Source organism: Chiloscyllium punctatum, chromosome 2, assembly GCF_047496795.1.
Source record: "Chiloscyllium punctatum isolate Juve2018m chromosome 2, sChiPun1.3, whole genome shotgun sequence".
NCBI classification, from domain to species: domain Eukaryota; kingdom Metazoa; phylum Chordata; class Chondrichthyes; order Orectolobiformes; family Hemiscylliidae; genus Chiloscyllium; species Chiloscyllium punctatum.
In genome coordinates, this window is record NC_092740.1 from 128,576,601 (window position 1) to 128,604,055 (window position 27,455).

The following is a 27,455-nucleotide window of genomic DNA, read 5'->3' on the forward strand; positions in this document are numbered from 1 at the left end:
GGGCAACTTTTTCATGCAAAGGGTGATACGTGTATGGAATGAGCGGCCAGAGGAAGCGGTGGAAGCTGGTACAATTGCAACATATAAAAGGCATTTGGATGGGTATATGAATAAGAAGGGTTTGGAGGGATATGGGCTGGGTGCTGGCAGGTGGGACTAGATTGGGTTGGAATATCTGGTCGGCATGGACGGGTTGGACTAAAGTGTCTGTTTTCGCGCTGTACATCTCTATGACTCTAAGTAACGCGTAGGTTAGATGAAGGAGAGCCAATGGATGTCATCCACCTGGACTTCAAGAAGGCCTTTGACAAGGTGCCGTATGGGGGTCTACTGGGTAAGATAAGGGCCCATGGTGCAGAGGCAAGGTGCTTGCATGGATAGAAGCCTGGCTGTCTGGCAGAAAGCAGAGAGTGGGCATAAAGGGGTCCTGCCCAGGATGGCAGATGATGATAAGTGCTGTTTCACAAGGCTCAATGTTGGGACCACAACTTTTCACTTTATACATTAACAATCGACATGAAGGAACTGAGGGCATTCTGGCTAAGTTTGCATATGATACAGAGATAGGTTGAGGGACAGGTAACATTGTGGAGGCGGGGAGACTGCAGAAGGATTTGCAGAAGGTAAGGAGAATGGGCAAAGTGGCAGATGGAGTACAACATGGGAAAGTGTGAGGTCATGTACTTTGTTAGGAAGAATAGAGGCATAGGTTATTTTCTAAATGGAGAGAAAATTCAGAAGTCTGCAGTGAAAAGAGACTTGGGAGTTCTAGTCCAGGATTCTCTCAAGGTAATCTTGCAGGTTGAGTCAGTAGTTAGGAAGTCAAATGCAATGATAGCATTTAGTTTGAGAGGACATGAATATAAAAGCAGGGATGTACTCCTGAAGTTGTCTAAGACTCTGGTCAGACTACATTTGGAGTATTGTGTGCAGTTTTGGGCCCTATATCTCAGGAAGGATGTGCCCTGCAGCATGTTCAAAGGAGGTTCATGAGAATGGTCTCAGGCATGAAAAGCTTAACATATGAAGAATGTTTGAGGACTCTGGGTCTATACGCGATGGAGTTTAGAAGGATGAGTGGGGAAACATACAGCATACTGAATGGCCTGGACAGAGTGGATGTTGGGAAAATATTTCCATTTGTAGGGGACTAGGACCTAACGGCACAGCCCGAGAGTAAAGGGAATACCTTTTAGAATAAGTAGAAACTTCTTCAGCCAGGGAGGGGTGAATCTATGGAATTCATTACCACAGAAGGTTGTGGAGGCCAGGTCATTGAGCATAGTTAAGACTGAGATAGTTAGGTTCTTGAGTATCAAGGAGATCAAGGGTTATGGGGATAAACCGGGAGAATGGGGTTGAGAAACTTATCAGCCAAGATTGAATGGCGGAGCAAATTCGATGGATGAATTTCTGCTCCTATGTCTTAGGGTCGTATGGTCTTATGTAACACCACCTCTCTCACAGGGTGGTACGGTCTGTAAGAGTGGTAGCAGCAGAAGCCCTCATCACATTTATGAAGCATACAGGTGTGTATCTGTGATGCCAAAATGTACAAGGCTATGGGTCAAGAGCTGGAAAGTGCAATTACAAAAGCTACATGGTTGTTTTTGACTGGTGCTAATTTGATGGGCTGAAGAGATTTTTTTTCTGTGCTGTAGATCTCTATGACCACTTCCTAAAAATTCCCTTCCAAATCACTCACTATCTTAATTTGGATCTACGTCACCATTCCTTCAGTGTTGCTGGGTCAAGATCTTGTGACTCCCTTCCTAACAGCACTCTTGATGGCTAGTGGTGAATGGTCATCCCAAAAATTGTAGCTGTTAAATAAGGCAGTTCATCCTCACCAGACAATTAGACATGGGCAATAAATGCTGACTCAGCCAGCAGTGCCCACCTCACTTGAACGAATAGACACAAAACTTTTTCATGAAGGCAGCTCAAATAGACAAAGCCAACACAACAGCTAATTCTTCATCGATGACTATAACATCAGTAAGTGAACGTGGATTTATAATTGTGATTGTTACAGACCACGCTGAGATTTTCCTGTTCAGACACTAGAAAGTAAGGAGAACAAGCTGCCTGGAAAGGATCTTGATCAAATTACTTTCCCAGGCTGTGAAATCATTGGAAAGCCAAACAATAGCTTTTCCTGATGAGGGAAATAATGAGAGATTACATTTTATCTTGAATAACCTCCCAACTGCATTCACAATCTGCCAGAAATAGCTACTTTTTGTTTTACTGTCAGTGACTTCAAACAAAAGAAAATAATTTTTTGCTTAAGGACTGTCTCATATTTTGAATTCACGGGTTTGAAAACACAGAATTGGGGAAAAGTTTAGCTATGATTATCTCACACTTGGGAACTACCAGAAGTCCCTGAGGAAACAGGTTTATGCTCAATTTAGTTGGAGTTGAGTTTGGTTCACAGAAAGAAAGACTTGTTGATGTTAAGTTCAATGAGGTCTCTATATTTAGCATGTCGTGGTATGCAAGATTCAAACTTGGTTACTCAAAAATGTTTAAACTTTTGACTGCTTAAGTCATGTTAGTTCCATGTATTGGACATATTCTTCCAGAACATTTTTGTTTAAATTATCTCTTCGGATATTAGAAAAAAGATTTGCATTTTTATAGCAGCTTTTGTAACCTCAGAATGTTATAAACAGCTTCACAGCCAATGAACTAATTTTTAAATCTACTTATTGCTATAATACAGCTGCAAATATGCACATAGCAAGCTCCTACAAACAGCAATACAAACATTAATGAAGAGATCGTCTTTACCTCTAAGTCAGGCATAAATATTGACAGGACACTAGGGAGTGCCCACCTACACTTTTGCAAAATAGTATCTGTGAGATCTTTTAACAGCCAAGCAAGCAGGAACAGAGCTTAACAACCAATAGCTGGCATAGCTAGCACAGTCAGCACAGTGGTTCAATGGTTAGCACTGCTGCCTTACAGCTCCAAGGACCTGGGTTCAAATCCACCCTTGGGCAACTGTCTGTGCGGAATTTGCACATTTTCCCCATGTCTGCGTGGGTTTCCTCCCACAATCCAAAGATGTGTAGGTTAGTTGATTGACACTGCTAAATTGCCCATAATGTCCAGGGATGTGTCGGCTAGGTGTACTCGCCATGAGAAATACAGGGTTATGGGAGAGGGGCTGAGGGTTGGTATGGAGTTAATGAGCCAAATGGCCTGCTTCCACACTGTAGTGATTCTATAACTAAAAAAAACTAAGACAGGAATGATGCTTCCCCTGTCTATGGGAAATGGAAGGATCTTGAACCAGGTTACACAATCTGAGAACAAGTAATGAGAGGAGCAATAACTTCTTCATTCAGAGGGTATTGATTCTTTGCAATTCTCTATCTTAAAGGGATGTGGAAGCTCAGTTTTAAGTTGCATTCAACAGACTAATAGATTTCTAGACAGCAAGGATATCAAAGTTTACGCGGACAGTGCGGGAAAGCTGCTCAGAATAGAAGTGCAGCCATGGTCGAGTCTGACTATGGAGCAGGTTTGAGGAACCAAATGGCCTCCTTCAGCTCCTAGGTCCTTTGTTCCTATGAGCTGAGGATGACACTGAGTGGAATGCTTGCTACTCTCCAAGCACAACTTGTTTTGCCACAATAATTGCAAAGCCCCTCAACGTGCTAATGACTAATGTCAAATTTAGAATGAGAAGAACCAAAATAAATTGAGTATTTTAGAATCAAAAGGCCTGGGGCAACAAAACTTTGATTTAAATGCCAGATCCTAATGCTAACCTGTTCTCTGGATTAGTAAAAATGTGTTTGCTGTTCAGAATTGGAGAATGATATATCACAGGAGAAAGCCATTCAGCCCCACCAGCCTGTGCCCTTTCTCCACTGAAACCTTAGAATCACAGAATCCCTACAGTGGAGAAAGAGGCCGTTTGGCCCATTAAGTCTACACCAACCCATCGGAGAGCATCCTACCCAGACGGTATCCTATCCCAGTTCCTCTGGATTTCCCCATTGTTAATCCACCTAACCTGCCCATAATGGGAATTCAGCACAACCAATCCACCTAATCCACACATCTTTAGACTGCTGGAGGAAACCCACGCAGACAAAAGGAGAATGTGAAAACTCCACACAGACAGTTGCCCGAGGCTGGAATCAAACCCGGGTCCCTGCCGCTGTGAGGCAGCAGTGCTAACCACTGAGCCACCTGTTATCACAGGGATCCCACCTTTGCCATCAATCTGGTCAATATTGCACTTACTTTGCTGGCAATGTTTTCCCATGAATCCAATACGACAGGTGCACTGCCCTGAGATATGGTCACAGTCTGCTCCATTTTGACACTGGCACAGTTCGCCACAATCCCTGCCGTAATAACCTAATGGACATCCTGCAGTCACAAAAAGAAGATAGAATGGTTTAAAATTTAGTCACTGAGAAGCCCAATCTACTTTCAAAGTATTTATAATTGTCATTGCTCTTGATCTCCCAGACTCATTATGTCACAAAGCATCCAAAACCAAAATAATCAGCACTTGACTTGTTACTAATGGTGCACACCCCACTTAAAGAACATTGGAGGAGCCAGGAAAAAACTTAGGTTTAGAAGTGGGAGAGAAAGAGAGAGACAGACAGAGAAAGAGAGCGAAGAGAGGGGCAGACATAGATATAGACAGAGAGAGGCAGTCAGTAAGAGAGAGACAGACAGCGACAGAGAGAGACAGTCTGTCAGAAAACGAGAGATGGACAGGTTCAGAGAGACAGAGACAAGTAGTCAGAAAGAGAGAGAGAGAGAGAGAGAGAGATGGACAAAGGCAGACAGCGGGATGGATAGAAAGAGAGAGACAGACAGACAGAGACAGAGAAAAATAGAAAGGGGAGGAGAGAGAGAGAGAGATGGACAGAGACAGACAGGCAGGAGACAGAGATAGAGAGAGAGACATACAGAGATGGACAGATAGATAGACAGACAGAGACTTGTGGTCATACAGACAGGTCCTTACTCTGTGTGCAGTACAGTCCAGTCCAGCCTGGTGTACACTTGCATTCCCCATCATACGCACTACAGTGGGCTCCATTGTGGCAGTTGCAGGTGTGGATACAGTTTGGACCCCAGTATCCAGGTGGGCAGGCTGAAAAAACATAATTGATTAAATGAGCAGCTTCTGCCTTGACCATCAATTATATCTCAATTTCCCCTGAAACATCTTCTAAAAATACTGGAAATAGGAGCAGGAGGAAGTTAGTCATGTGTCTGTGGAACCTGCTCCATCATTCAGAAAGATCATTGCTGAAGTTCTGCCTCAACTTACACTCTGCTGCCCTATCTCCATATTTCTTAGTTCCCTCAATGACCAGAAATTGATCAGTCTCACTCTTGAATAATCTCAATGATTGAACTCTCTAGGGTACAGACTTTCAAAAGATTCACAGTTGTTTGAGTGAAGAATTGTTTCCTCATCTCAGTTTAAAAAGCCTGATCCCTTATTCTTAGACAGTGTCCCCATGTTCTAGACTCTAGAGAAAACACCTCTCAGCATCTGCTAGTCAAGCCTCGAAGACCTTTTATATATTTCAATAGGGTCAATTCTCATTCTTCTAAATTCCAGACAACATAGGTCCATTCTACTCACTCCCTTTACATATTAGAAGAGATTTACAAGACATAGGATGTTCCACACATTTTGATTCATTACAACACGAATGTGCTTGTGTACAAAACAGAATTTCTGCTTGAGTAAAAGACTCATGTGATTCACATTACCCTGGAGATGGGGTTTGAGACTGGTACAGTTTTGAAAATATCCCCCAAAACTCTCAAAGACACAGCCAGTCTGGCAGGATCTGAGAGAGAGAAAACAGATAGAAGTTGAAAGTTTTTATGGTTCACCGACCAGGAATGTGGGTGGAAGCTTGGTTAGACTAAAAGGTTCAAATAATTTGAAATAAGGCTAGAGGACTCAACTGGAATCTTGGACCAGAAGGAGAAGTACCAAGGAAATCCCCATTTTGAAAACCAGTTTTGGGGTTCCAAATTACCAAGTTGGGAAAGGGAAGAAAGTTTACCCTTGCAAGTCAAAAATCACTTTGGGTTTCTTTGGGAAAACTGAATGACTATTTTGGGGAGAGTGGAAAATATATCTGTCAAGCATGTATTTTTTAAAATAAAAAATAAATTTCAGGTCTGTTCTTTGAAGTTTAAGTCATCTACAAAGATAGGTTTTAGTCAATAATGCTTCAAGACTGCTTGTTACAATAAAAGTCTTCTACAGAAAATCCTATCATATCATCTTTTCAGTTTTCAGTGGAAAGTTCATATTTCTTTTTTCAAGTTACTGGATTCTCTGAGGATCTTAACACAGGAGGACTGACACTTCCTTTTAATCCCGTTTGAACAATAACTCTTTAAGCAATGCACAGGAAATGTTTAAGAATAAATGTGGATATTTACGTTGAGAACAGTCACTTCCAATCCATCCTGGGTAACACTGGCAGGAACCATCAATGGGATTGCATGTCCCATTGTTTGTACAAGTACAGAAACCAGCACAGCTTTTCCCAAAATGACCGCTGGGGCACACTGGAAAACAGCAATGTAACTTTTAGACTCAGAACTGTAGGTGAAAGAAAAACAAGCCAAACACAAGATTGTAGGAGGCAACATGGTTTTGATCTTACTGAACTTGCTTACTTAATGTTTGAAAACTAACACCAATATGTTCAGAAGTGTCAACACTGATGTTAAAGCAAGATTTGCAAATCAGAGAAGATACAGTCCTGTCCCAATCCTTTGTCTTTATAGATTCCTGATTAATCAACTTGCACTAACTGCCTTTCACTGAGTCTGATTACCTAAATATAGCAGGGTCAGTAAGTTAAGTACAATTATTTGACATTCAATGATGCAGGCAATGATTTTGTTCAATATTTTCAAGTTGCTCTTAGTAACAGCACAAGTCCCAGCTGGAATGAAGATGACTGAGTAATTCCACTATGCCCTCACCCCCTAACACTTTCAAGGAGTGTCTGAGATTGACTTAATGCACAGAGTTCTGTATTGTGTACTGTCGGTTCTGCTGTAACACTCATTTTGTCAATGTGAATTGGTTATAACGCAGTTGAAGAATTTAGACCATTATTTGTAGAACGCAAACTTTCTTTACCTACATTGGCAATAACATGAATCTGGTTTCATTAGGTTAACTGCTGCTGTTATTACACGATTTGCTGATAAAGTGGAATTGCACAGGAACGGAACTATGGCACTATATCAGAACATTCTGAACTTCAATTTCTTTATTTTTAATAATTTATTCCCTTGATTTGTAATAGTAGATTTTTAATTTTTTTTATTTTTCAACTTTCTTTTTCTAAGGATTGTTTTAAGAATCTGTTCCTAAGGACCTTTGTACCTAAAAGGCGACATAATATGGTGACTTTAAACTTTTCAATGTATTCATTTGAGTAAATGCGAGAAAAAGCTAATTCAATTTAATTATCCTCCACCGACTGCATTTTTCAGGAGAAATAATCCAACCCTTAACTGTACATTTTGCTGCAGTTTGCAGAGTGAGTTCAGTTTGCTTTCGCTTGGTTTAAATAGACTCTGCAGACTGCTAACAAAGTTGACTTACCTAATTCTGACTCTCAAGTTTTCTACGTTTCTCTGTGATGTCAACCATTGCCATTTCAACAACTGTAACAACTAATACTAATACAGCACTTTTAATATGGTAAAAAGCTCAACGCGTTTTGCAGGAGCACCAGCAGACAAATAAAACTTGAAGGAGGGTTTACCAAACTTTTGCTCTTAAGTTGGATGCCACCGTGTTGGGAAATTTTAAATCCAACTAGCAAACCCAAAATCAGATGGAACTTCCCCAAGTGATCTGATTTTAATTTTAGGGGCGTAGCTGCAGACAAGAGGCAGTTTACTCAGAAACGACGTGGAGGCAGGTACGGTGGCTCAGTGGTTAGCACTACTGCCTCACAGCACCAGAGACCCGGGTTCAATTCCCACCTCTGGTGACTGTTTGTGTGGAGTTTGCACATTCTCCCCGTGTCTGCGTGGGTTTCCTCCGTGTGCTCTGGTTTCCTCCCATAGTTCAAAGATGTGCAGGTGAGTGAATTGGCCATGCTAAGTTGCCCATAGTGTTAGGTGCATTAGTCAAAGGGAAATGGGTCTGGGTGGGTTACTCTTCAGAGGGTCAGTGTGGACTTGTTGGGCCAACTGGCCTGTTTGCACACTGTAAAGAATCTAATCTAATTATATGGGATGCTAAGCACCAAGGTAGGCTGCTTGAAGGGTCCACCTTGATGCTCTGCAACCTTGTCTTAGTTACAATAAAAGCAGTGAAACAAAACAGTCACATAACACTCACCTCTTAAACCCCAAAAGCCACACACACACTTGCTATGTATGCCAACTCATGCCACCACATGACTGACACATACCAACCTACTTCCCTCTCATCAACCCCAACAAATGTGCCAATCAGGTGATTTGGCCATGTTAAATTGCCCATAGTGTTAGGTGCATTATTCAGAGGGAAATGGGTCTGGGTGGGTTATTCTTCAGAGAGTTGGTGTGGACTTGTTGGGCGGAAGGGCCTGTTTCCACACTGTATGGAATCTAAGCTAATCTACAGATCTCAAGAGGGCTGTAGTTCAGGAACAGGTTATGCTGGAAGGGGTGAGGTTCAGAAATGGTTTGAAAACGAGAATAAGAATTCTTAAAACAAAGCTCTACCAGACTGAGTATCGGTGCAGGTCAGTGAGAAGAAGAGATGATGGGTGAACAGAACTTAGTATGCATTAGGACATAGACCAAAGACTTTTGGATGAGCTGAAGTTTAGTGAGGGTGGGGTTTACTGGTTTCTTTCCAGGGTGGCCTGTCACTGTTACAACGTTACTAATTGAGCTTGTTATTTTTATCTCAAGACAAACAGAAAACACAAAGCTTTCAGTATAGCTTAAAATGAGAAAGCTACCTTCATTGCAGAGAGCTCCCGTGAAACCAGGTAAGCAGTCACACTGCCCTGTGACATGTTGGCATGGCCCGTTACTATGCACACATTGAGGACACGCCTGACTGCAACGATGTCCGTAGAACCCAGGTGAACAGACTGCAATGGAAATATTCTTGATCATAATCAATCAACAAAATGGTTCACAACTGAAAAATGTTAAAGTTGAGCTTACAAAAAGGCAATACCAAAGTTACCCTTCTTTACAACAGCGCCTCCATGAAGATGCTTCTTAAAACTTATCTCTCTGACTAACCTTGTGTCCTAATATCTCCTTCTGTGGCTTAGTGTTAAATTCTGCTTGTGAACATTCCTGCAAAACTCCTTGGAATGTTTCACTGTGTGAAAGGTGCAAGTTGTCGTTGTACCAATAACCCTGCCAGCAGAAAGAGTTTCCAATAACCTACCCTATCAAAGACCTTCATGACTTTCAATGCTTCTATAAATACGTCCCTTAATCATCTTCTTACAGTTTATCCTTTGACAACATGATCATTGCTTTGGGTAAATCTGCTTTAATAATTTTGTTTTAATTCATTCATGGGAGGTGGGCATTGTGAGCTGGCTAGCTTTTATTGCCCATTGCCTTTGAGATGGTAGTGGTGAGCTGCCTTCTGAAACCACCCCTGCAGTCCACATGCTGTAAGTTGCCCTTGGGGAAGGAATTCCAGGATTTTGATCCAGCAACAGTGACAGAATGGCAATAAATTTCCATATCAGAATGGTGAGTGGTTTGGAGGGGAACTTTCAGGCGGGGGTGTTCCCATGTAGCTTCTGCCCTTGTCCTTCTAGATGGAAGTGGGTTTGGAAGGTGCTGTCTCAGGATGTTTGGTGAATTTCTGTGGTGCATCTTGTAGATAGTACACACAGCTGCTACTGAGTGTTGGTGGTGGAGGGAGTGGATGTTTGTGAATGTGGTGCCAATCAAATGGGCTGCTTTGTCAGGATGGTGTCAATCTTCTTGAGTATTATTGGAACTGCACCCATCCAAGCATGTGAGGAGTATTCCATCATATTCCTGACTTGTGCCTTGTAGATGATGGGCAGGCTTTGGAAGTTTGGAAATGAGTTACTTGCAGTATTCCCAGCCTCTGATCTGCTCTCGTAGCCACTGTGTTTATGTGGCAAGCCCAGGTGAATTTCTCATCAAAGATAGTGGAGGATTCGGTGATGGTAACACCATTGAATGTCAAGGGGCAGTGGTTAGATTGTCTCTTATCAGAGATGTTCATTGCCTGGCATTTGTGTGGCATCAATGTTACTTGCCACTTGTCAGCCTAAAGCTGGATATTGTATTTGAGCATAGATTGCTTCAGTCATGAATGGGCCAAACATTGTACAATCATTATGAACATCCCCACTTCTGACCTTATGATGGAGGAAAGATTGTTAATGAAGTAGCTGTAGATGGTTGGGCCTAGGACACTACCCTGAGGAACTCCTGCAGAGATGTTCTGGAGCTGAGGTGACTGACCTCCAACAACCGCAACCATCTGCCTGTGTGCCAAGTATGACTCCAGCTGGTCAGGAATTTTGGCCTCCCCATACACCCCCTCCCCTACTCTCCCCCCCCAACCCCATTCCCATGGATGCACATCTTGCCGGGGTTCCTTGATGCTACACTCAGGGAAAAGCAGTGAAATGTCAACGGCTCTCATCTCATCTCCAGAATCTGAATACTGAATCTATTTTGTCCACGTTTGAACCAAGGATGTAATGAGATCAGGAGCTGAGTGGCCCTGGTGGAACTCAAACTGGGCATCATTGAGCAGGTGCTGCACGATAGCACTGTTGCTGACACCTTCCATCACTGTACTGATGATCGAGAGTACAACCTTGCTGACACCTTCCAGCACTTTATTGATGATCAAGAGTAGACAGGTTTCAGGGTGAATTAGAGTCACAGTGACGTTTGGATCAGCTGGAGATGATCCCTGGCCCAACTGAGAAGATTCCTAGCCCAAGTGATAAATATTTGTTTTATAAATTGCTGCTTTTCCTGCAGCAGTTGATTGATTGGCTTTGGGAAGCCAGCCTTTAAAGGTCCAACCACATTCTGTTTTAAGACACAACACATGTCCAATAACCATTACATCGAACACTGCATGGTAGCAAATAGTGGAAAGCATACCGCAAGATAAAAGAGAGCTGGAGGTGAAGTTGGTCTGCAATGGGAGAGCTCTAGTCAAAGCACCAGGATTGGTATAATAGCCATATGGCCTCCAACTGTGCTATGATTCTATGGCCTATTATGAACATGGGTGATTGGCATTGTCAGGGGTTGGGCACAGAGTTGGAATGGACAAGACTGTATGTCACCCTTGACAGGTTCTGGGCCCAGATCTCAGCCTTACTGACTGATTTCACTGCCTGATGTTTGGGGGTGCTTGATAAGGGTATGGAGGGCTAGAGGCAATATTTCTGCACTGCAAAGGCTCTTACGTATTGCACAAAGGCATGCAAGTTTCCTAAGTTATGGGAAACACAGCTCCCGACTATAGAATCGGTAAAGCAAGTCAAATCATGGGATACCAGCCTTAACACCACACTGCACACACTGCACTTCACTCCTATACCAACCCTTCTTATCCCACCTCACTTAAAGCTAAAAGTCGGCAGGTTGAAGATAAGGTTTGAGATTTTTAGAATTTTAGAATTTTAACATCCCAATTGAGCTAATGCTCCCATGTCTGGATATTAAGATACATCCCAACAATTCTAAGTACAATACTGCAATACAGGAATGCAAACTGGTCCAAAGATCCATGTATTTCTTACTGCGTTGACAGGTCGTGCCTCTATATCCAGGCACACACTCGCAAGCTCCATCATCGGGTGAACAGGAAGCACCATTCTTGCAATTACATGGCAGTGTACAGTTTGGTCCCCAGCGCCCTTCCGCACACACACTATCACAGTGTATACCTAAACACAGAGGGAAAAGAAACCTCTGTCAATTAGAGCAGCTCCAACACACAAACTTTACAGACACTTGCTTAATCAATACAAAAGCATCGATATCACTAATGCTTCACCAAAAGAACTGGCTTTTACACAGTACCTTTAACTTGCTAAGAATGTCCGAAGACACTTCCCAGGAGCATTGCCAGGCCAAATATGACATAGAGTCAAATTAGGTAATATTAGGGTGTGCTTTTAAGTAGCATACAAAGGAGCTTGTGAAGGGAATTCCGGAGCTTTGAATACATGCAGCTGAAGGCATGGACACTAAAGGTAGAGTCATTAAAATCCCAGGGCCTCCCTTCCCAACACAATGTCGGCTCTCGTGTCCCTCTATTTGAAAAAATTAAATATTCGTTTCTGCTGGGATCTAGAACCAATTCCCTTATCTTCAAACACAGCATGATGTGGGGTGGTCCAAAGTCAGAAGTCTCATCACACCAGGTTATAGTCCAACAGGTTTATTTGAAATCAGAAGTTTTCGGAGCATTGCTCCTTCATCGGGTAAAGTGAAAGGAAGCGCACAGGCACAGGATACATGGGGGAGAAATAATGGCAAGATAATTTCAGGTAATTATAGGTGTCAACAGATAAGTACAAATAGTGAGAGTGCAGTGTCGACAGGCTGAATAACAAGTCTTTGCAGGTGATCAAAAGTATCAAATGGCGTGAGTAAAGTGTCAATAACAAGTGGAAGGATGACCTTATGAACCAATTAATTAAAGCAGAGAGATAATTACAAATAATTTTTAAAAAGATGATGCTAGAACAATCCAAATGGCTGGAATAACATGATAGGTATCTGAGTCAGGTGACGAGGGTCTAACCAAAGTAACAACTTGTTACTCCGTCCATATATTCTGTGCTTGTGCATTTCCCTCTACTTCACCTGACAAATGAGAAATGCTTCAAAAGCTTGTGAATTCAGATAAACTTGCTGGACTGTAACCTGGTGTCGTTTAATTTCTGACGCTGGACCACAACAGTTGAGGTCCACAATAGCTGCGTTGATGTTTGCACATCCAACCTCACTAGGTACCCATAGTTTGCTATACAGCTTTAATTTTGATGGAGCCTCTAATTCAAGTGTGTTTTAACACTGCTCCCTTACCTGCCCTACATCATTGATGGCACTACCTTCATTTATCTTGGCCATAAGCTCTGGAATTCCCTGTGTGCCTCTCTCTTCCTTTTTAAGATACTCCTTAAAGCCTATCTCTTTGGCCTAGCTTTTGGTCACCTGTCCTAATACCTTCTTAATTTTTTTCATGGGATATAGGTGTCGCTTGCCCGTGCCAAATTCTCCTCGAACTGAATGGTTTACGAGAGCCACCTCAGTCAAGAGCCAACCACATTGATAAGTGACTGGGGTCATATGTAGGCTAGACAAGGTAAAGATGGCAGATTTCCTCTGCTAAAAGACATTTAAGAATCAGATAGGTTTTTACAACTATCAATTAAAATTTCAGGATCAACATCACGAAGACTAGTTTTTAATTTCAGATTAATTAACAGAATTTAAATATCACCAGCTGCTATGGCAGGATTTGAATCCACCAGCCTGGGCCTCCAAATATTATTCAAATTATATTATCATTCTGCCACCATCTTCCCTTTTGTGACCTGGTGTGTATCTATTTTATTTGATAACCAATCCTATGAGACACCTTGGGATCTTATACGACACTCAGTGGTGCTATATAGATGCAAGTTGTTGTAGTAACGAGATTTTGTTCCTCACAGAAAAGTTGTAAATGTCAAGAATTAGTACAATTTGCTCTTTAGTCTTGCCTTCAGTCTGCTGGTTGAGTTATAGCAGAAGCTCCCGAGGAAATCCATACCATTCTCTCAACATTAACCTAACATTATTAACCTTGAGCTGCCAGAGGAAATGGTAGAGGTGAGTATCATTACAACATTTAAAAGACATTTGGACAGGTACATTGATGGGTAAGGTTCAGTGGGATATGTGCCAAATGCAGGCATATGGAACTAGTTCAGTTCAGGAAACCTGGTCAACATGGGCGAGTTGGGCTGAAGGGTCTGATTCTGTGCTGTATGATTCTATAAACTACTCAAGTTTCTAAATTAAGATGGGAGCTTGACTAAACTTCTTTATTCACAGTGTTCCCAGTCCACTAATGCAAGAATGCATCACAGTCAACAAGAGATTAACAGTTTCCAAATAAGGAACTTGGAAATAACAGGCAAAAGGAAAACATCTTGTCACGTTAACGATGGGAACTGAAGGAACAGGAGGTCATTCAACTCTTCAGCCTGGTCCGCCAATCAACCAGATCCTGGCCAGACTGCTCTGCTAAACAGGCTTTCTGAATTTCTGGGATGGGGGTGCTGTTGGTGTTTGGTCATAAGCTGAACATTTTCAAATAAGTTGTCCAACAGATAGGTAATGATACAAACAGCAAATGCTATGGTAAGAAAGGGAGTGAGGACAACAGGGTACCTATCTTGGGAGGTTTCTAGATTCAAATTTACAGATGCAGTGATGAAAGATAAAAATGTCATTATCTCCTGTGATAAATTATCCGAGACCACACAAGCAGATGCGCCACATAACTCTGTGGCATATTAATGAAACAGAAAATTTTATCCAACAGAAACAATCTTGCCTTTTATTTTTGCAGCACCAACCAGTGAATATCTCTTTTAAAATGGAATGCCAGTAAACATCCATCGCAGAGTTTAGTCCTTATTGTGTCTACTTGCCTTACAATTGGGCCTGTCTTGTTAGTGAATGAATCATTTGGCCACAGCTGATGAGAAAGCTGAGTGGATCCCACAGAAAGCACGCTGTATTATGTAACAGCGTAAATAAAGCTAATTAGGGAAGCATAATATTTTTAAACTGAACCTTTTTTTTAAAACAAAATCCAACGGTTCTCCTTCATTATGGAAGTAGCTTTCATTTTCTTAAATTAATATATAAAATTTTCCCTTCAGTTGAAGAAAGATGATCATTTAGTCGAATCCTTGTGTGTTGTGATGATGAGAAGTAGTACAATGATGGAATGGAATGTCAATGAAAAGGACAAAGAACTCTTTGAGAGCCATCCAAGTTGCTAGGCAATTGCACAGCGGACACGATAAACTTCAGCGAGGCAGCGCTCTTAAAAAAAAATGCACCTTCATTTTATGCCCGATGCTTTACACGTGGGGCTCTTAAATTTAATTCAGCATTCATCTAAAGCAGAATCAAAGGTCCAATTGTGCAACTGCAGAAAATTCTATTTTCAATAGTTTGAAACCAATCTGTTAATGAAAATTATACCGTTGGGTACAAACGTAGAAATACAGTTAAATCACAGGCAAAAACTCAAGTATTTTCCATATTATTTCTGAAAAACTGAATGGTGCTCTTTTCTGTGAGGAAGGAGACAGCTGAGCCAATGGAGGTCTTTAAAATTAGGAAGTTTTTTTTACACAATAGAGATTGGGAAGATAGTTTGACATTTGGGTGGAAACCAGAACTAGGGGCCATAAGTCTAAGGTAGTCACCAACAGAACCAATGGAGAACTCAGGGAAAAAAAATCTTTACAATGGTGATAATGTGGAGCTTGTTCTCACAGGGAGTGATTGGGGTGAATAGTATTTAAAGGGAAGCTGACAAACACATGAGCAAAAGAGAAATGGAAAGATATTCTGATAGAGAGAGATGAAAATATGGTAGGAGTTGGGGTGAGAATGGCCTGTGAGCATCATAAGTACCAGTATGAAGCAGCTGGGTTGAATGGCTTGTGTCTGTGCTATAAATAAGATGCAGTTATCAAGTACATAATCCATATTGTACTACGGAGAACTTTGTTTATTTTTAAACACATCATTACAGATTTGCGCTTTTACTATCCCTTTGCATTCACTGAGAATATTTAATCCAATAACTTTTACATCTGATCATTCTTTCTTAAGGCACTTTATACCATAAAATGAATTTATTTTCTTCATAAAGATTTGGATTGCAGCCCAAACCTAAGACAAACAGCCATTGAGATAGCAACATCATCTGCCCAAATGACATTTATAGGATTAAACAATAATAAAAAATAAACTTCATGTTGTTCTTTTGCTGGAAAAGTGATTTAATTAAAGGGATTAAAATTAAATTCTACTTTATTTAATTGGAAATAACTACATATCAGGTCAATTTATTCTGTTGTAGGCAAGAAGAATAAATGGATGAATTACTTACAAGTAGGACAAATGTCCATCAACGAACAGAGAGGGAGGAAGAGGTTGGGCAGGTGCAGTCTGCAGGTGCCTCACTGGCCTGACCATTATCTCCTCCCATTACATGTAGGTGGACAATCCTTGCATTCCTCTCTATGGCCATGGCCAATGATGATTTGGGAAGCTGCAGGTTCAGTGGCCCTCCTTTTTCCTTCACTCATCATTGCTTTCTGGGGCTGCCAACATGGTAGTGAAGGGTCCTGAAAGCACCCCTGAAGAGAGAGAAGGCAGAGTCCACAGACATCTGTCTGCTGGAGTCCCCAGTCATGTTTGAGGACTTCAATCTGCCTGGTCTAATCTATGGGTCAGCTTTGCCCCATTATAATGTATCTTGCCACCTCCTCTAGTGTTGAAGCACTGCTCCTTTACTGTGGTTGCTGGAATCCTCTCCCTGGTAAGGAACATTTGCTACTCAGTACACAGCTTCCAATTCCAGGCAAAGTTGCCTAAGGATGGCTTCCATCTGGCGAGGTGATGGGAAACACGTATCCCAAGTTTCCACTGGAATTCTGCCCTGAAGGAAGGCCAGAAATGGGGCTCTATTGAAACTTCCCTTGTCTTTGTAAATTGAGCCTCAGACCTGAATAGAAGCAAGGGCTAGCTGCCCAAGTCAATGTAGGAGAAGGACTCCCTGAGATTCTTGTGGAGAGAGGAGGAAAACTTCTTCAAGGAAGGCACCCTTGCAAGAGGATTCGCAATAGGGTTAAAATCAACTCGGTTAAAAACAATGACTGCAGATGCTGGAAACCAAATTCTGGATTAGTGGTGCTGGAAGAGCACAGCAGTTCAGGCAGCGTCCGAGGAGCAGTAAAATCGATGTTTCAGGCAAAAGCCCTTCATCAGGAATATAGGCAGAGAGCCTGAAGGGTGGAGAGATAAGTGAGAGGAGGGTGAGGGTGGGGAGAAAGTAGCATAGAGTACAATAGGTGAGTGGGGGAGGGGATGAAGGTGATAGGTCGGGGGGGGAGGGTGGAGTGGATAGGTGGAAAAGAAGATAGGCAGGTAGGACAAGTCATGGGGACAATGCTGAGCTGGAGCTGGAAGTTTGGAACTGTGGTGAGGTGGGGGAAGGGGAAATGAGGAAACTGTTGTCCACATTGATGCCCTGGGGTTGAAGTGTTCTGAGGCGGAAGATGAGGCGTTCTTCCTCCAGGCTTCTGGTGGTGAGGGAGCGGCGGTGAAGGAGGCCCAGAACCTCCATGTCCTCGGCAGAGTGGGAGGAGAGTTGAAATGTTGGGCCACAGGGCGGTGTGGTTGATTGGTGCAGGTGTAGTAAACCTTCTCTTTTTGGGGTGACAATTGTTCTATTCTCTGCATTCCTGACTCAAAGCCAATTTTCAGGGTTTCCAACAGATGTTGCAACTGGAATATGCTAAAAAATCACATCAATCAAGTTCAATGTGACTGGTCGTTTGCACGGTATTTGAGTTGCATGGTATTTTTCATTTATAAGTCTTTGAATTTGTTCTTTGTTCCACACTTATCCATCTGCATTGTAATAACACAGAGGCAACTTAAGGCAACTCATATTATCTTGAATTCATCTAGCATCTTCAGCCTGGTAAGATGTCCAAAAATGCTTCACAGGAGCATTATCAGTCACAATTTGACAGCATGGCACATTAGCAGATATTGAGAAGCATGTTAAAGAAGGCAAGAGATGAAGAGGGTTAGGGAGGGAATTCCAGACACTGTGGGCTAAAGTCCTTCTTAAAACTCACATAATTGATCAAGCGAAAACGTTTCCACTTCAAAAAGAGATGCAAACTACAGCCAGAGTTATATAATAACCATTAATTGTTCTGCTTGGAGTCACGTCTGCTGTCATGGTATTGTCACACACCAATAATAGGAGAAACATTCATAGAGTGATTAGAGGGTCTCAGAATTATTGAGATAGAGAGTATAGTTTCAATTAAAGGGGAAGCAGGATAAACATGTAAGGCAAAATTTAACAGACCTCCAACCACTGGTAGATTTGCAGATGGGGACAGCCTGTTAAATTACTTAGCTGTCTTCCTGTGAACCCTCCTTCCCATTACTGGTCTGTCCTTGATTTTATGGCAGGCCAAGATTGGCATAGGTTGAAAATTCCACCACCCACTCAATTCTTCCCATGAGGGTAAAAGGAGTAGAAGGAAATGCTGATACTGTGAGACGAAGGGGAGGAGGACGAGAATGTGGAGAATCAACACAAAGACCAGTTCCTGTGCTGTACATTCAGTGCAATCAAATCCTTACATTAAAATTAGAGAGAGAGAAAAAAACAACAAACCTGTCCACCCAGCAAGACAGCGGCAATAACCAGTGGTGGCATGACAACCATCAGCGTGACTGCAGTCACAACGCTCAGTGCAGTTCATTCCATAGGAACCATCCTGGCAAGCAAAACATACGTACCCTCATGATTACATTGCAAAAGTAAACAAAGATGTACCTGTCACAACCAACCTGGTTAACAATACTGAGCTTATTGATCAAAGGTTGGTGGAAGTCTGAAATTCTCTCCCCTCAAAAAAAAGCTGTTACAGTTGGGGACCAATTGAAAATTTCAAAACGAAGACTAATGGACTTTTGTTTGGTAAGGATATCAATGGCTATGGAACCAAACTGGTCAGTTGGAGTTAAGATACAACGCTGGCGTATTCAAATTGAAATGGACAGAAGACCAATCTTCCATACAAATCAACCATAACCTTGAGCACTTTGTTACAACAATTAGATAGGTTAAAAAAAGTGTCTAATTTTACCAATGCACTTCAACATTTTTTTTTCCAACTTCAGCTCTTTAAGGTGGGCCAGGCCTGACCACAGCCTGATCTCCTATTGAAATCACAAGTGATAATTGTGGCTTCATAGTATGTGTCATTGCCATTTACACTCAGTGGTAAACAGCAAGCAGAGGTTAAAAAAAAACACCACTTCTACCTCAGAAACGTAATATTTGTATGGTCCTGTTTGCTCCACTTCAGTTGCATACCCTTGGGCTAGATCAGGGGCTTTCAATTCGGGAAGCTAGCTAGCAGTATCGACATCAGTTGTGACTGAACCTCAGCAGGTCTGAGGTCCAATTAGTCCACACAATGTAGGTAGACCTACATCTTAAATTACATGGATCAAGGTACCAACTGATTTCTGTTAAAATATAACTGACATCTGCAAATACTTTGACGTTTATAGGCTTTGGTGAGCAGGCAAAAAAACCAAGTGGCCTTTGAGGAACATCTCAGAGGTTTTATTTCCTTTGCTGTGAATCTTGTGGTTTAAAAGAGATGAAAAGCAAAAGGCCCTGATTTCAGGATTTGCCAGCAGCCTACTGACTATGATGCCAAACCATTCCAGCTGATTTGACGCATGCTTCCCATCAGAAAATGTTGTAGAAACACACCCTGTCTGGAGCAACCGTGGAGAAAAACATTTCAAGTATAACCGTTTCTCTCTTCACAAACTTGGTCTGCACTGGTCCCACAATTTATTTCCAGATTCTTAGGGCACAATGAACCCTTTCATCAGCATTTTTACAGAGACAGGCATTGAACATGCAGCATCCTTGTGCTTCTAAGAAAAGCCACAGGATGGCCTCTCAAACACAAAGGCTCCTCCCAAAAGACAATAAGAAATAGGAGCAGAGTAGGCCATTTGGCTGCAATAAGTGTGGCTGATCTGATCATCCTCAATTCCACTTTCCAGACTTCCTCTATAAACCCTGATTCCCTTACCATAGAACCATAGAACCCCTACAGTGTGGGAACAGGCCCTATAGCCCAACAAGTCCACACCGACCCTCTGAAGACTAACCCACCCAGACCCATTTCCCTACCCTACCACTCTACATTTTGCCCGTGACTCATTAAAAATCTGTCTGTCTACCTCAGCCATGAATATACTTAATGACCTAGTCTTAACAGCCATTCAGAGAGGAAATCCCTTGTCTCAAATAAATGATCCCTTACCCAGAGGTTATGCCCTCTGGTAGTAGAATCACCCACAAGGGGGAATAACCTTTCCACATTTAGCCTGTCAAGTCATCCAAGAATCTTGCATGTTTCAATAAGGACGCCTCAATCTTCAAACTCCAATGAGTACAGGCCTGACCTATTTAAACTCTCCTCATAAGATACTCCATGCATCAACATACTGAACATTCTCTGGATTGCCTCTAATGTCAGCTTGTCTTGCCTGAGATACAGGGGACAAAACTGCAGGTTTCCTGTTGCGTCTGACTTGTGCCTTATAAAGCCTCTCTACTTTTATATTCCAAACCCTTTGAAATTCCACTTGCCGTTTCTTATCAACATGTGGCCGTACAAGGATAAAACACAAAAGGGACACCTGGGATATGGTGGAGCAGGCCATCAGCATGTTGAAGTGATGCTACCAGGCCTAAGCTGCTGGGACCAAGCCTTCTAATATACATTTGAGTGACCTGTCTAAGTTAATTGTGGTCTGTTGCACTCTCCATTGTGTTGTCATGAGGTGGTACAGCCATTCCCACCATGAGCTGAGGAGGAGAAAAAAGATGATGAGGAAGAGGAAGGGAAGGCAAAGGAGGATGTGTCCTGGGCTTCTTCACTCTGAATGGATTGTGCAAAAATGTCTGGTCAGAATTCCATAATTGTTTGACAACTTCCCTTTACCACCATGGCTTCCCTCATTCCCCACCACTGCATTCGTCTGAGGTACCCTATCACAGCTGGTCCTGGTCAACGTTCTGCAGTAAAATCCAACACCAAAAACATTTTCATGAGCAATTTTATCCAGCAACACATCAAATGATACAAATTGAACTGAATGGATCACTTTTATCCTTTCCTTTAGTTTCTGTCTTGCATGTGCTGTACCTATTCTGGTGCTCCTCTTGTAGTGCTGCCTTGGGATTGCAGCATTGCTGGTGGAAGGCTGCTGAATTTCATTGTGGGGAAGACTGAAAGTGTCACGCTTGAATCACTCCAGACCTAAAGGGTCTAGATTCAGCCTTTGCCATCTCAGCAAGGACAGCTGGCTGGCTGAGACACAATAGCATGGGGCAGAAAACAGGCTGAATTAACTCCTTCTCAAAACATAATAATTAAAGTACATGAAGAAGTATTAGAATGACAATTATCAGAAGTAATCTAGGAGATCCATAAATTAGAAGATGATCAATATTTTCTAAGTTTGCAGAATCGAGTTACACCAATTTCTTTCCTCATTCATTCTCCTACAACTAGCATTAGCTTTGAATTAAATAACATTAAACATTTAATTGCCTCCAAAGCTCCAAGGTAAAGTGATACTTCTGGTGAAAACAGTATCCATACTTTAAATGCTGACATTTTTGGGCCCTATGGATTAATACAATAATTTTCTGCAGAAGATGGTGTGCGTTGCTGGTTACCTGACATGGATGTTCACACTTACGCCCTCGCCATCCTGCCAGACAGGTGCAGGTTCCATCCTGTGCATTACATGCTCCTCCATTGGCACAGCGACAAGTCGAATTACAGCCAAGGCCCCACTTACCACGAGGGCAGGGAATCGAACAATCAACTCCATGCCAACCTGTGAGGGCCAAATTGATAATGATCTACACCATAACACAGCAACTCCATGTCCAGCATATCAATGAAAGTCAATCTTATACAATAAACAGATTTGCCTTGTCATGAGAGTTGTGTTAATATCCAGAAAAACATGATCTTCATCCATTCCCTGAAAATAAATGTCTCCTCTCCCTTCCTTTTCCCTCTAGAGACTACTTGCATTTTTTAATATAGCAGAATGTCCCAAAAGGCTTTCAGGGGCACTATCAAGTGACATGGAAGCTCATAAGGATAGATTAGGACTCAAAGTGAGTCATAGAGGTAGGTTTTTAGAGTGTATCTTAAGAGAGGAATGAGGAGGAGAGAGATGGACATGCTAAGGGTGGGAATTCCAAATCTTAGGGCCTGGGTAGCTGAAGGAAGTCCCAAAAAAACTAACATTTGTTGCAAAATTTAATAAATTGAATGCAACTTACAAATTTGAACAAACATGGAAGTCAATAATCGGAAGTAAATATGGAGCAATGTAGTTCAACTCAAAGTTTCTTTTGTGGTTTCTTGATGAAAAACCTGGACTTCCTTACTGTGAAGCACCTTCACCATATGGTCTGCACTCTCCAAGAGTAAGGTTCATTGCCACTTTTACAAGGGGTAACTAGGAACGGAGAATACACACCAATTGCCAACAACACCCACATCACAAGAATGATTAGTTTGAATGAGAATGCAAACTGGAGTTGGGTATGGTCAAAAAGAATTTGATGTAAGTTTAGTCCAGTGTATTTGTTAGAGACATTTTTTCCACAATGCAAGAACTTCTCCAGTTCCTGGAAAAAGGATCTCAATGAGTACTCAATGGCAGGTTTGAAGAGCAGAGAGAGAGAGAGAGAGAGACAGAGAATTCTGCTGCTGGCAGGATGGTAGTAACCAAAGGACACAGATTTAAGGAGACTAAATAGACAACAGCCATGGGAGAATTTTTTTTTGCACAATGTATTGATTTGACCAGGAATGTGCTGCTGGAGAGGGCAGTGGATGCAGATGAAACAGTAATTTTCAGTTGGGATTTGATAACTACTCAAAAAGGAAAATAATTGTAGCTTTATAATGAAAGAACAGGGAAATGGAACTTTTAGAATAGACCTTTCAAGGAGCCCAGCTTAGGTGCAAAGTGCTGAATGGCCTCCTCCTCTGCTTTTTAACTTTCTAAATCTGATAGTGTACTTGCAATATTGAGCAACAATTTCTCGCCCACGTTGTGGTATAGGCTACTTTAGCTTAGATCATTATTGTGAGATTAACCAGAGACAACGGTGAAAATGCATTACCTTCAATTCCCTCAATAACCTATTTATCACAAATCTAACCTTCTGGTTTGTTTGGGAAGGCAAATATACTCACAGAATAAACCATTTGGTTTATTGCCCTGCAAATTTTGTCTTTTAATTAATTCAATTCCTTTTTGAAACATGTTTTTGAATCAATTTCCAAAGCCCTTTCAAGCAGCGCATTCTAGATCACAACAATCACTGGATTAAAATAGATCTCATGAAGATCAAGTGAGCATAGGATACAGTTTGACAATGGAGCTGGCCCCTCCCCCCACATTTTGCTACTTGTCAGGCTAATATAATGAAGTTATAAGGACTGCTAGGGGCTATGGAACAATATCCCATCACCATACAAAAAAAGAGGGTGCCAAAAATAGATGAGCAAAATGTACTTCTTCCAGATACTCTAACAATATTTAGAAAACAATTGAATTCCTTTCCCTTAACCTATTTTCCGACAGCTCCACTTACATGGAGATTTGGAGTTTGTATTGTAAAGCCCTCATATCAATATCAGGGCAGAACAATAGCAGCGTCTCTAGCACCAGTTTTCAATACTATTTTCCCAAAGTTAGCTCAGTGAAAATAAGTTCTTGTATCAAATAGGCATTATTTGTCTCTTAGGAATGAAAATGAGACAACCTAATTTGATTTCTACAACATACTCTGGTCTATTTGGCAAATTTTCAAGTGTTAGTATTTTTAACTACTTTAGTGAGCCAGTGAAAACAAAGCCTACAAGTGTTAATGTCCTTGCACAGGTCAATAGTGGTTTCATTCAGTTGCAGTGCTGGCTGACCTACATTGACACCTAGGCTCACCAAAGGCTCAATGTTAAAAATCCTCTTTCTTAGAGTCATAGAGTCCGGCAGCATGGAGAAAGGCCCTTTGACCCAAATTCGTCCATGCCAACCAAAATGTCCATCCACACGAACCCCAATTCCCTGTACTTCGCCTATATCCTTCTCATCCTTTCCTGTCCATGCATTTGTCCAAATGCCTTTTCAATGTTGTTAATGTACCCAACTCAACCACTTCTGCTAGCAGCTCTGTCTAAAAGACATTGCCTCTCAGGTTCCTGTTTATTCTTTCCCCTCTAACCTTAAACTAATGCCCTCTCATCCTGAATTCTCCAACCCTGGGAAAAAGAATGAATGTATTCACTTTATCCATGCCTCTTATGATTTTATGCACTCTATAAGATCGCCCCTTCAGTTTCCTATACTCTTAAGAAAGAAGTCCTAGCTTGTCCAACTTCTCCATAACTCAGGCCATCGAGTCCTGGTGATATCCTTGTAAATATCTTCTGCACTCTTTCCAGTTTAAGAACATCCTTCCTACAGCAAGGTGACCAAAACCGAACACAATACTCCAAGTGTGGCCTCACCAAAGTCCTGTACAACTGCAACATGTCTTCCCAACTTCTATGCTCAATGCCCTGATGATGGAGGCCGCGTGCCAAAAGCCTCCTTCGCTGCCCTGTCTACCTTTGACCCCACTTTCAGAGAACTGTGAACCTGAACTCCAAGATCCCTGCATTCCACTACACTCCTTAATGCCCTACCATTCACCATGAACCTCCTACCTTGATTTGACTTTCCTAAATGCAAGACTTCACACTTAACTATATTAAACTCCATCTGCCATTTCTTGGCCCACTTCCCCAGCTGATCAAGGTCTGTTGCAATTTCCGATAACTTCCCTCTCACTGTCCACAATACCATCTACTTTAGTATCATCTGCAAACTTAATAATCATGCCTTGTAATCTCATCCAAATCCTTGTTACAGATAACAAACAGCAATGGGCCCACCACCAACCCCTGAGACATTCCACAATCACAGGCCTCCAGTCCAACAAGCATCTTTCCACTATTACCCTCTGCTTCCTGCCATCAAGCCAATTGTGCATCCAATTTGCCAGCTGTCCCTGGATTCCATGTGATCTAACCTTCCAGAGTAGCCTATCATGTGGAAACTTATCAAAGGCGTTACTGAAATCCATACAGACTATGTCTACTGCCCTGCCCTCGTCAACCTTCCTGGACACTTCATCAATGATATCCCATGCACAGAGCCATGCTGACTATTCCTAATCAAATTCTGTCTTTCCAAATGCATGTATATCTTATCTCTCAGAAACTTCTTGTTTTCAAATCTGATCATCCCAGCTTTAGTGGCCAGACCTTCAGCTGCTGAGGTTCTAAATGCTGGTTTTCCCTTCCCTAAACTTCCTTATCTCTCCTGTTCAGTCACCTGTCCAAATATCTCATGTCGCCTTCACTTCTGTGAAGCACCTGGAGAGTTTGTTACATTAAAGGTGCAAATAAAAGGCAAGATCAGAACAAAGCAACAACACAAAAAGCACCTGAACACATGAAGTTTTAGAATGGAAGACTGGTGTCTGTAACATTGACTGTTCCTTTAAAATTCTCAAAGAGCTGAAGAAAGATAACATGGCAAAATATATTTCCTGATTTCTGTCTCAGGATTTACAGACATTTCCTTACCTGCCTTACAGGTGCATGAACCATCTATAGGTGAGCAAACTGCTCCATTTTTGCAGTCACAGGAAGAGGAACAGTTGACTCCATTGGTACCAACGGGACAAGGAATTGAGCAATCAGATCCCTGTGAGACAATTGATAGGCAATGATAGCTAGTCATTTAAAGAAGAGAGAGACGCTAAAAAGAAAGAAATGGTAGACATTCTGGAATCAGTTATTAATCGCCCAGAGAGATAAAATATGGATTGTTTCAAATCCTTTCTCTTTTAGAATCATAGAAATGTACAGCACAAAAAACAGACCCTGCAGTCGAACCTGTCCATGCTGACCAGATAGCCTAAACTAATCCAGACCATTAGCCTTCATTTGGCCTATATCCCTCTAAACCCTTCCTATTCGTATACCCATCCAGATGCCATTTAAATGTTGTAATTGTACCAGCCTCCATTATTTCCTCTGGCAGCTCATTCCATACACGTACCACCCTGTGTGTGAAAAGGTTGCTCCTTAGCTTCCTTTTTATATATTTCCCCTCTCACCCTAAACCTATGCCCTCTTGTTCTGGACTCCCCCACCCCAGGAAAAAGACCTTGACTGTTTACTCTATCCATGGCCCTCATGATTTTATAAATCTCTATGAGGTCACCCCTCAGCCTCCGTCACTCCAGGGAAAATACCTCCAGCCTATTCAGCCTCTCCCTATTGCTCAAATTCTCCAACCCTGGCAACATTCTTGTAAATCTTTTCTGAACCCTTTCAAGTTTTACAACATCCTTCCTACAGCAGGGAGACCAGAATTGCACACAATATTCCAAAAGTGGCCTAACCAATGTCCTGTACAGCTGCAACATGACCTCCCAACTCCTATACTCAATGCACTGACCAATAAAGGCAAGCATACCAAATGCCTTCTTCACTATCCTGTCTACTTGGGACTCCACTTCCAAGGAATGTGAACTGCAGTCCAAGGTCTCTTTATCCAGCAACGCTCCCCAGGACATTATCATTATGTACATACGTCCTGCCCTGATTTGCTTTTCCAAAATTCAGCACCTCACATTTATCCTCAGCCCATTGGCCCATCTGATCAAGATCCCATTGTAATCTGAGGTAACCTTCTTCACTGTCAACTACACCTCCAATTTTGGTGTCATCTGCAAACTTACGAACTATACCTCCTATGTTCATATCCAAATCATTTACATAAATGACAAAAAATTGTGGACCCAGCACTGATTCTTGTGACACACCAACGGTCACAGGCCTTCAGTCTGAAAAGCAACCTTCCACCACCACCCTCCGTCTTCTACTTTCGAGCCAGTTCTGTATCCAAATGACTAGCTTTCCCAGTATTCAATGTGATCTATCCTTGCTAACTAGTCAACCATGAATATCTCTCATATCAAGAAGTAATGAACAGACTGGGACTCAGAAAAGAGAAGACTCAGGGTAGCCTGACAGAGGGCTTTGAAATAGTAAAATTCTTCATTAAGGTAGACATAGGGATAGTGATTCCACTTGTAAGACAAAGCACAACCAGGCACCACAACTATAAGACATTCACTAATCAATTCAGTAGGGAATTCAGGGGAAACCTCTTTACTCAGAGAATGGCGAGAACGAGGAACACTCACCACAGGGAGTGACTGATTTGAATGGCATTGGTACATTTATGGAGAAATTAGGTTAACACATGAGGGAGAAGGGAACAGAAGGACATCCTGATCAGCTGAGTTGTAGAGGGGATGGTCAGGATCTTACATGGATCATTAACACCAGAATGAGCCACTTGGGCTGAATGGTCTGTTTCTGAGCTTTCTGTAAGGTCAGCAGAGGGAGCAGATGTGAGAAATTTTG

General features: G+C 41.9%; 1 protein-coding gene across 1 annotated transcript in view; it reads right to left on the reverse strand.

Annotated features, from left to right (window-relative positions):
- megf10 (multiple EGF-like-domains 10) overlaps window positions 1-27,455 on the reverse strand; it is a 170,249-nt gene that overhangs the window by 20,061 nt on the left and 122,733 nt on the right. Inside the window, exons 11-18 of the mRNA XM_072588707.1 lie at window positions 25,602-25,722; window positions 21,617-21,780; window positions 18,515-18,617; window positions 11,811-11,957; window positions 8,997-9,131; window positions 6,457-6,585; window positions 5,009-5,137; window positions 4,267-4,395 (exon numbers count right to left, since the gene is read on the reverse strand). Coding sequence (XP_072444808.1) covers window positions 4,267-4,395; window positions 5,009-5,137; window positions 6,457-6,585; window positions 8,997-9,131; window positions 11,811-11,957; window positions 18,515-18,617; window positions 21,617-21,780; window positions 25,602-25,722 — 1,057 coding nt within the window. The remainder of the gene's footprint in view (window positions 1-4,266; window positions 4,396-5,008; window positions 5,138-6,456; window positions 6,586-8,996; window positions 9,132-11,810; window positions 11,958-18,514; window positions 18,618-21,616; window positions 21,781-25,601; window positions 25,723-27,455) is intronic.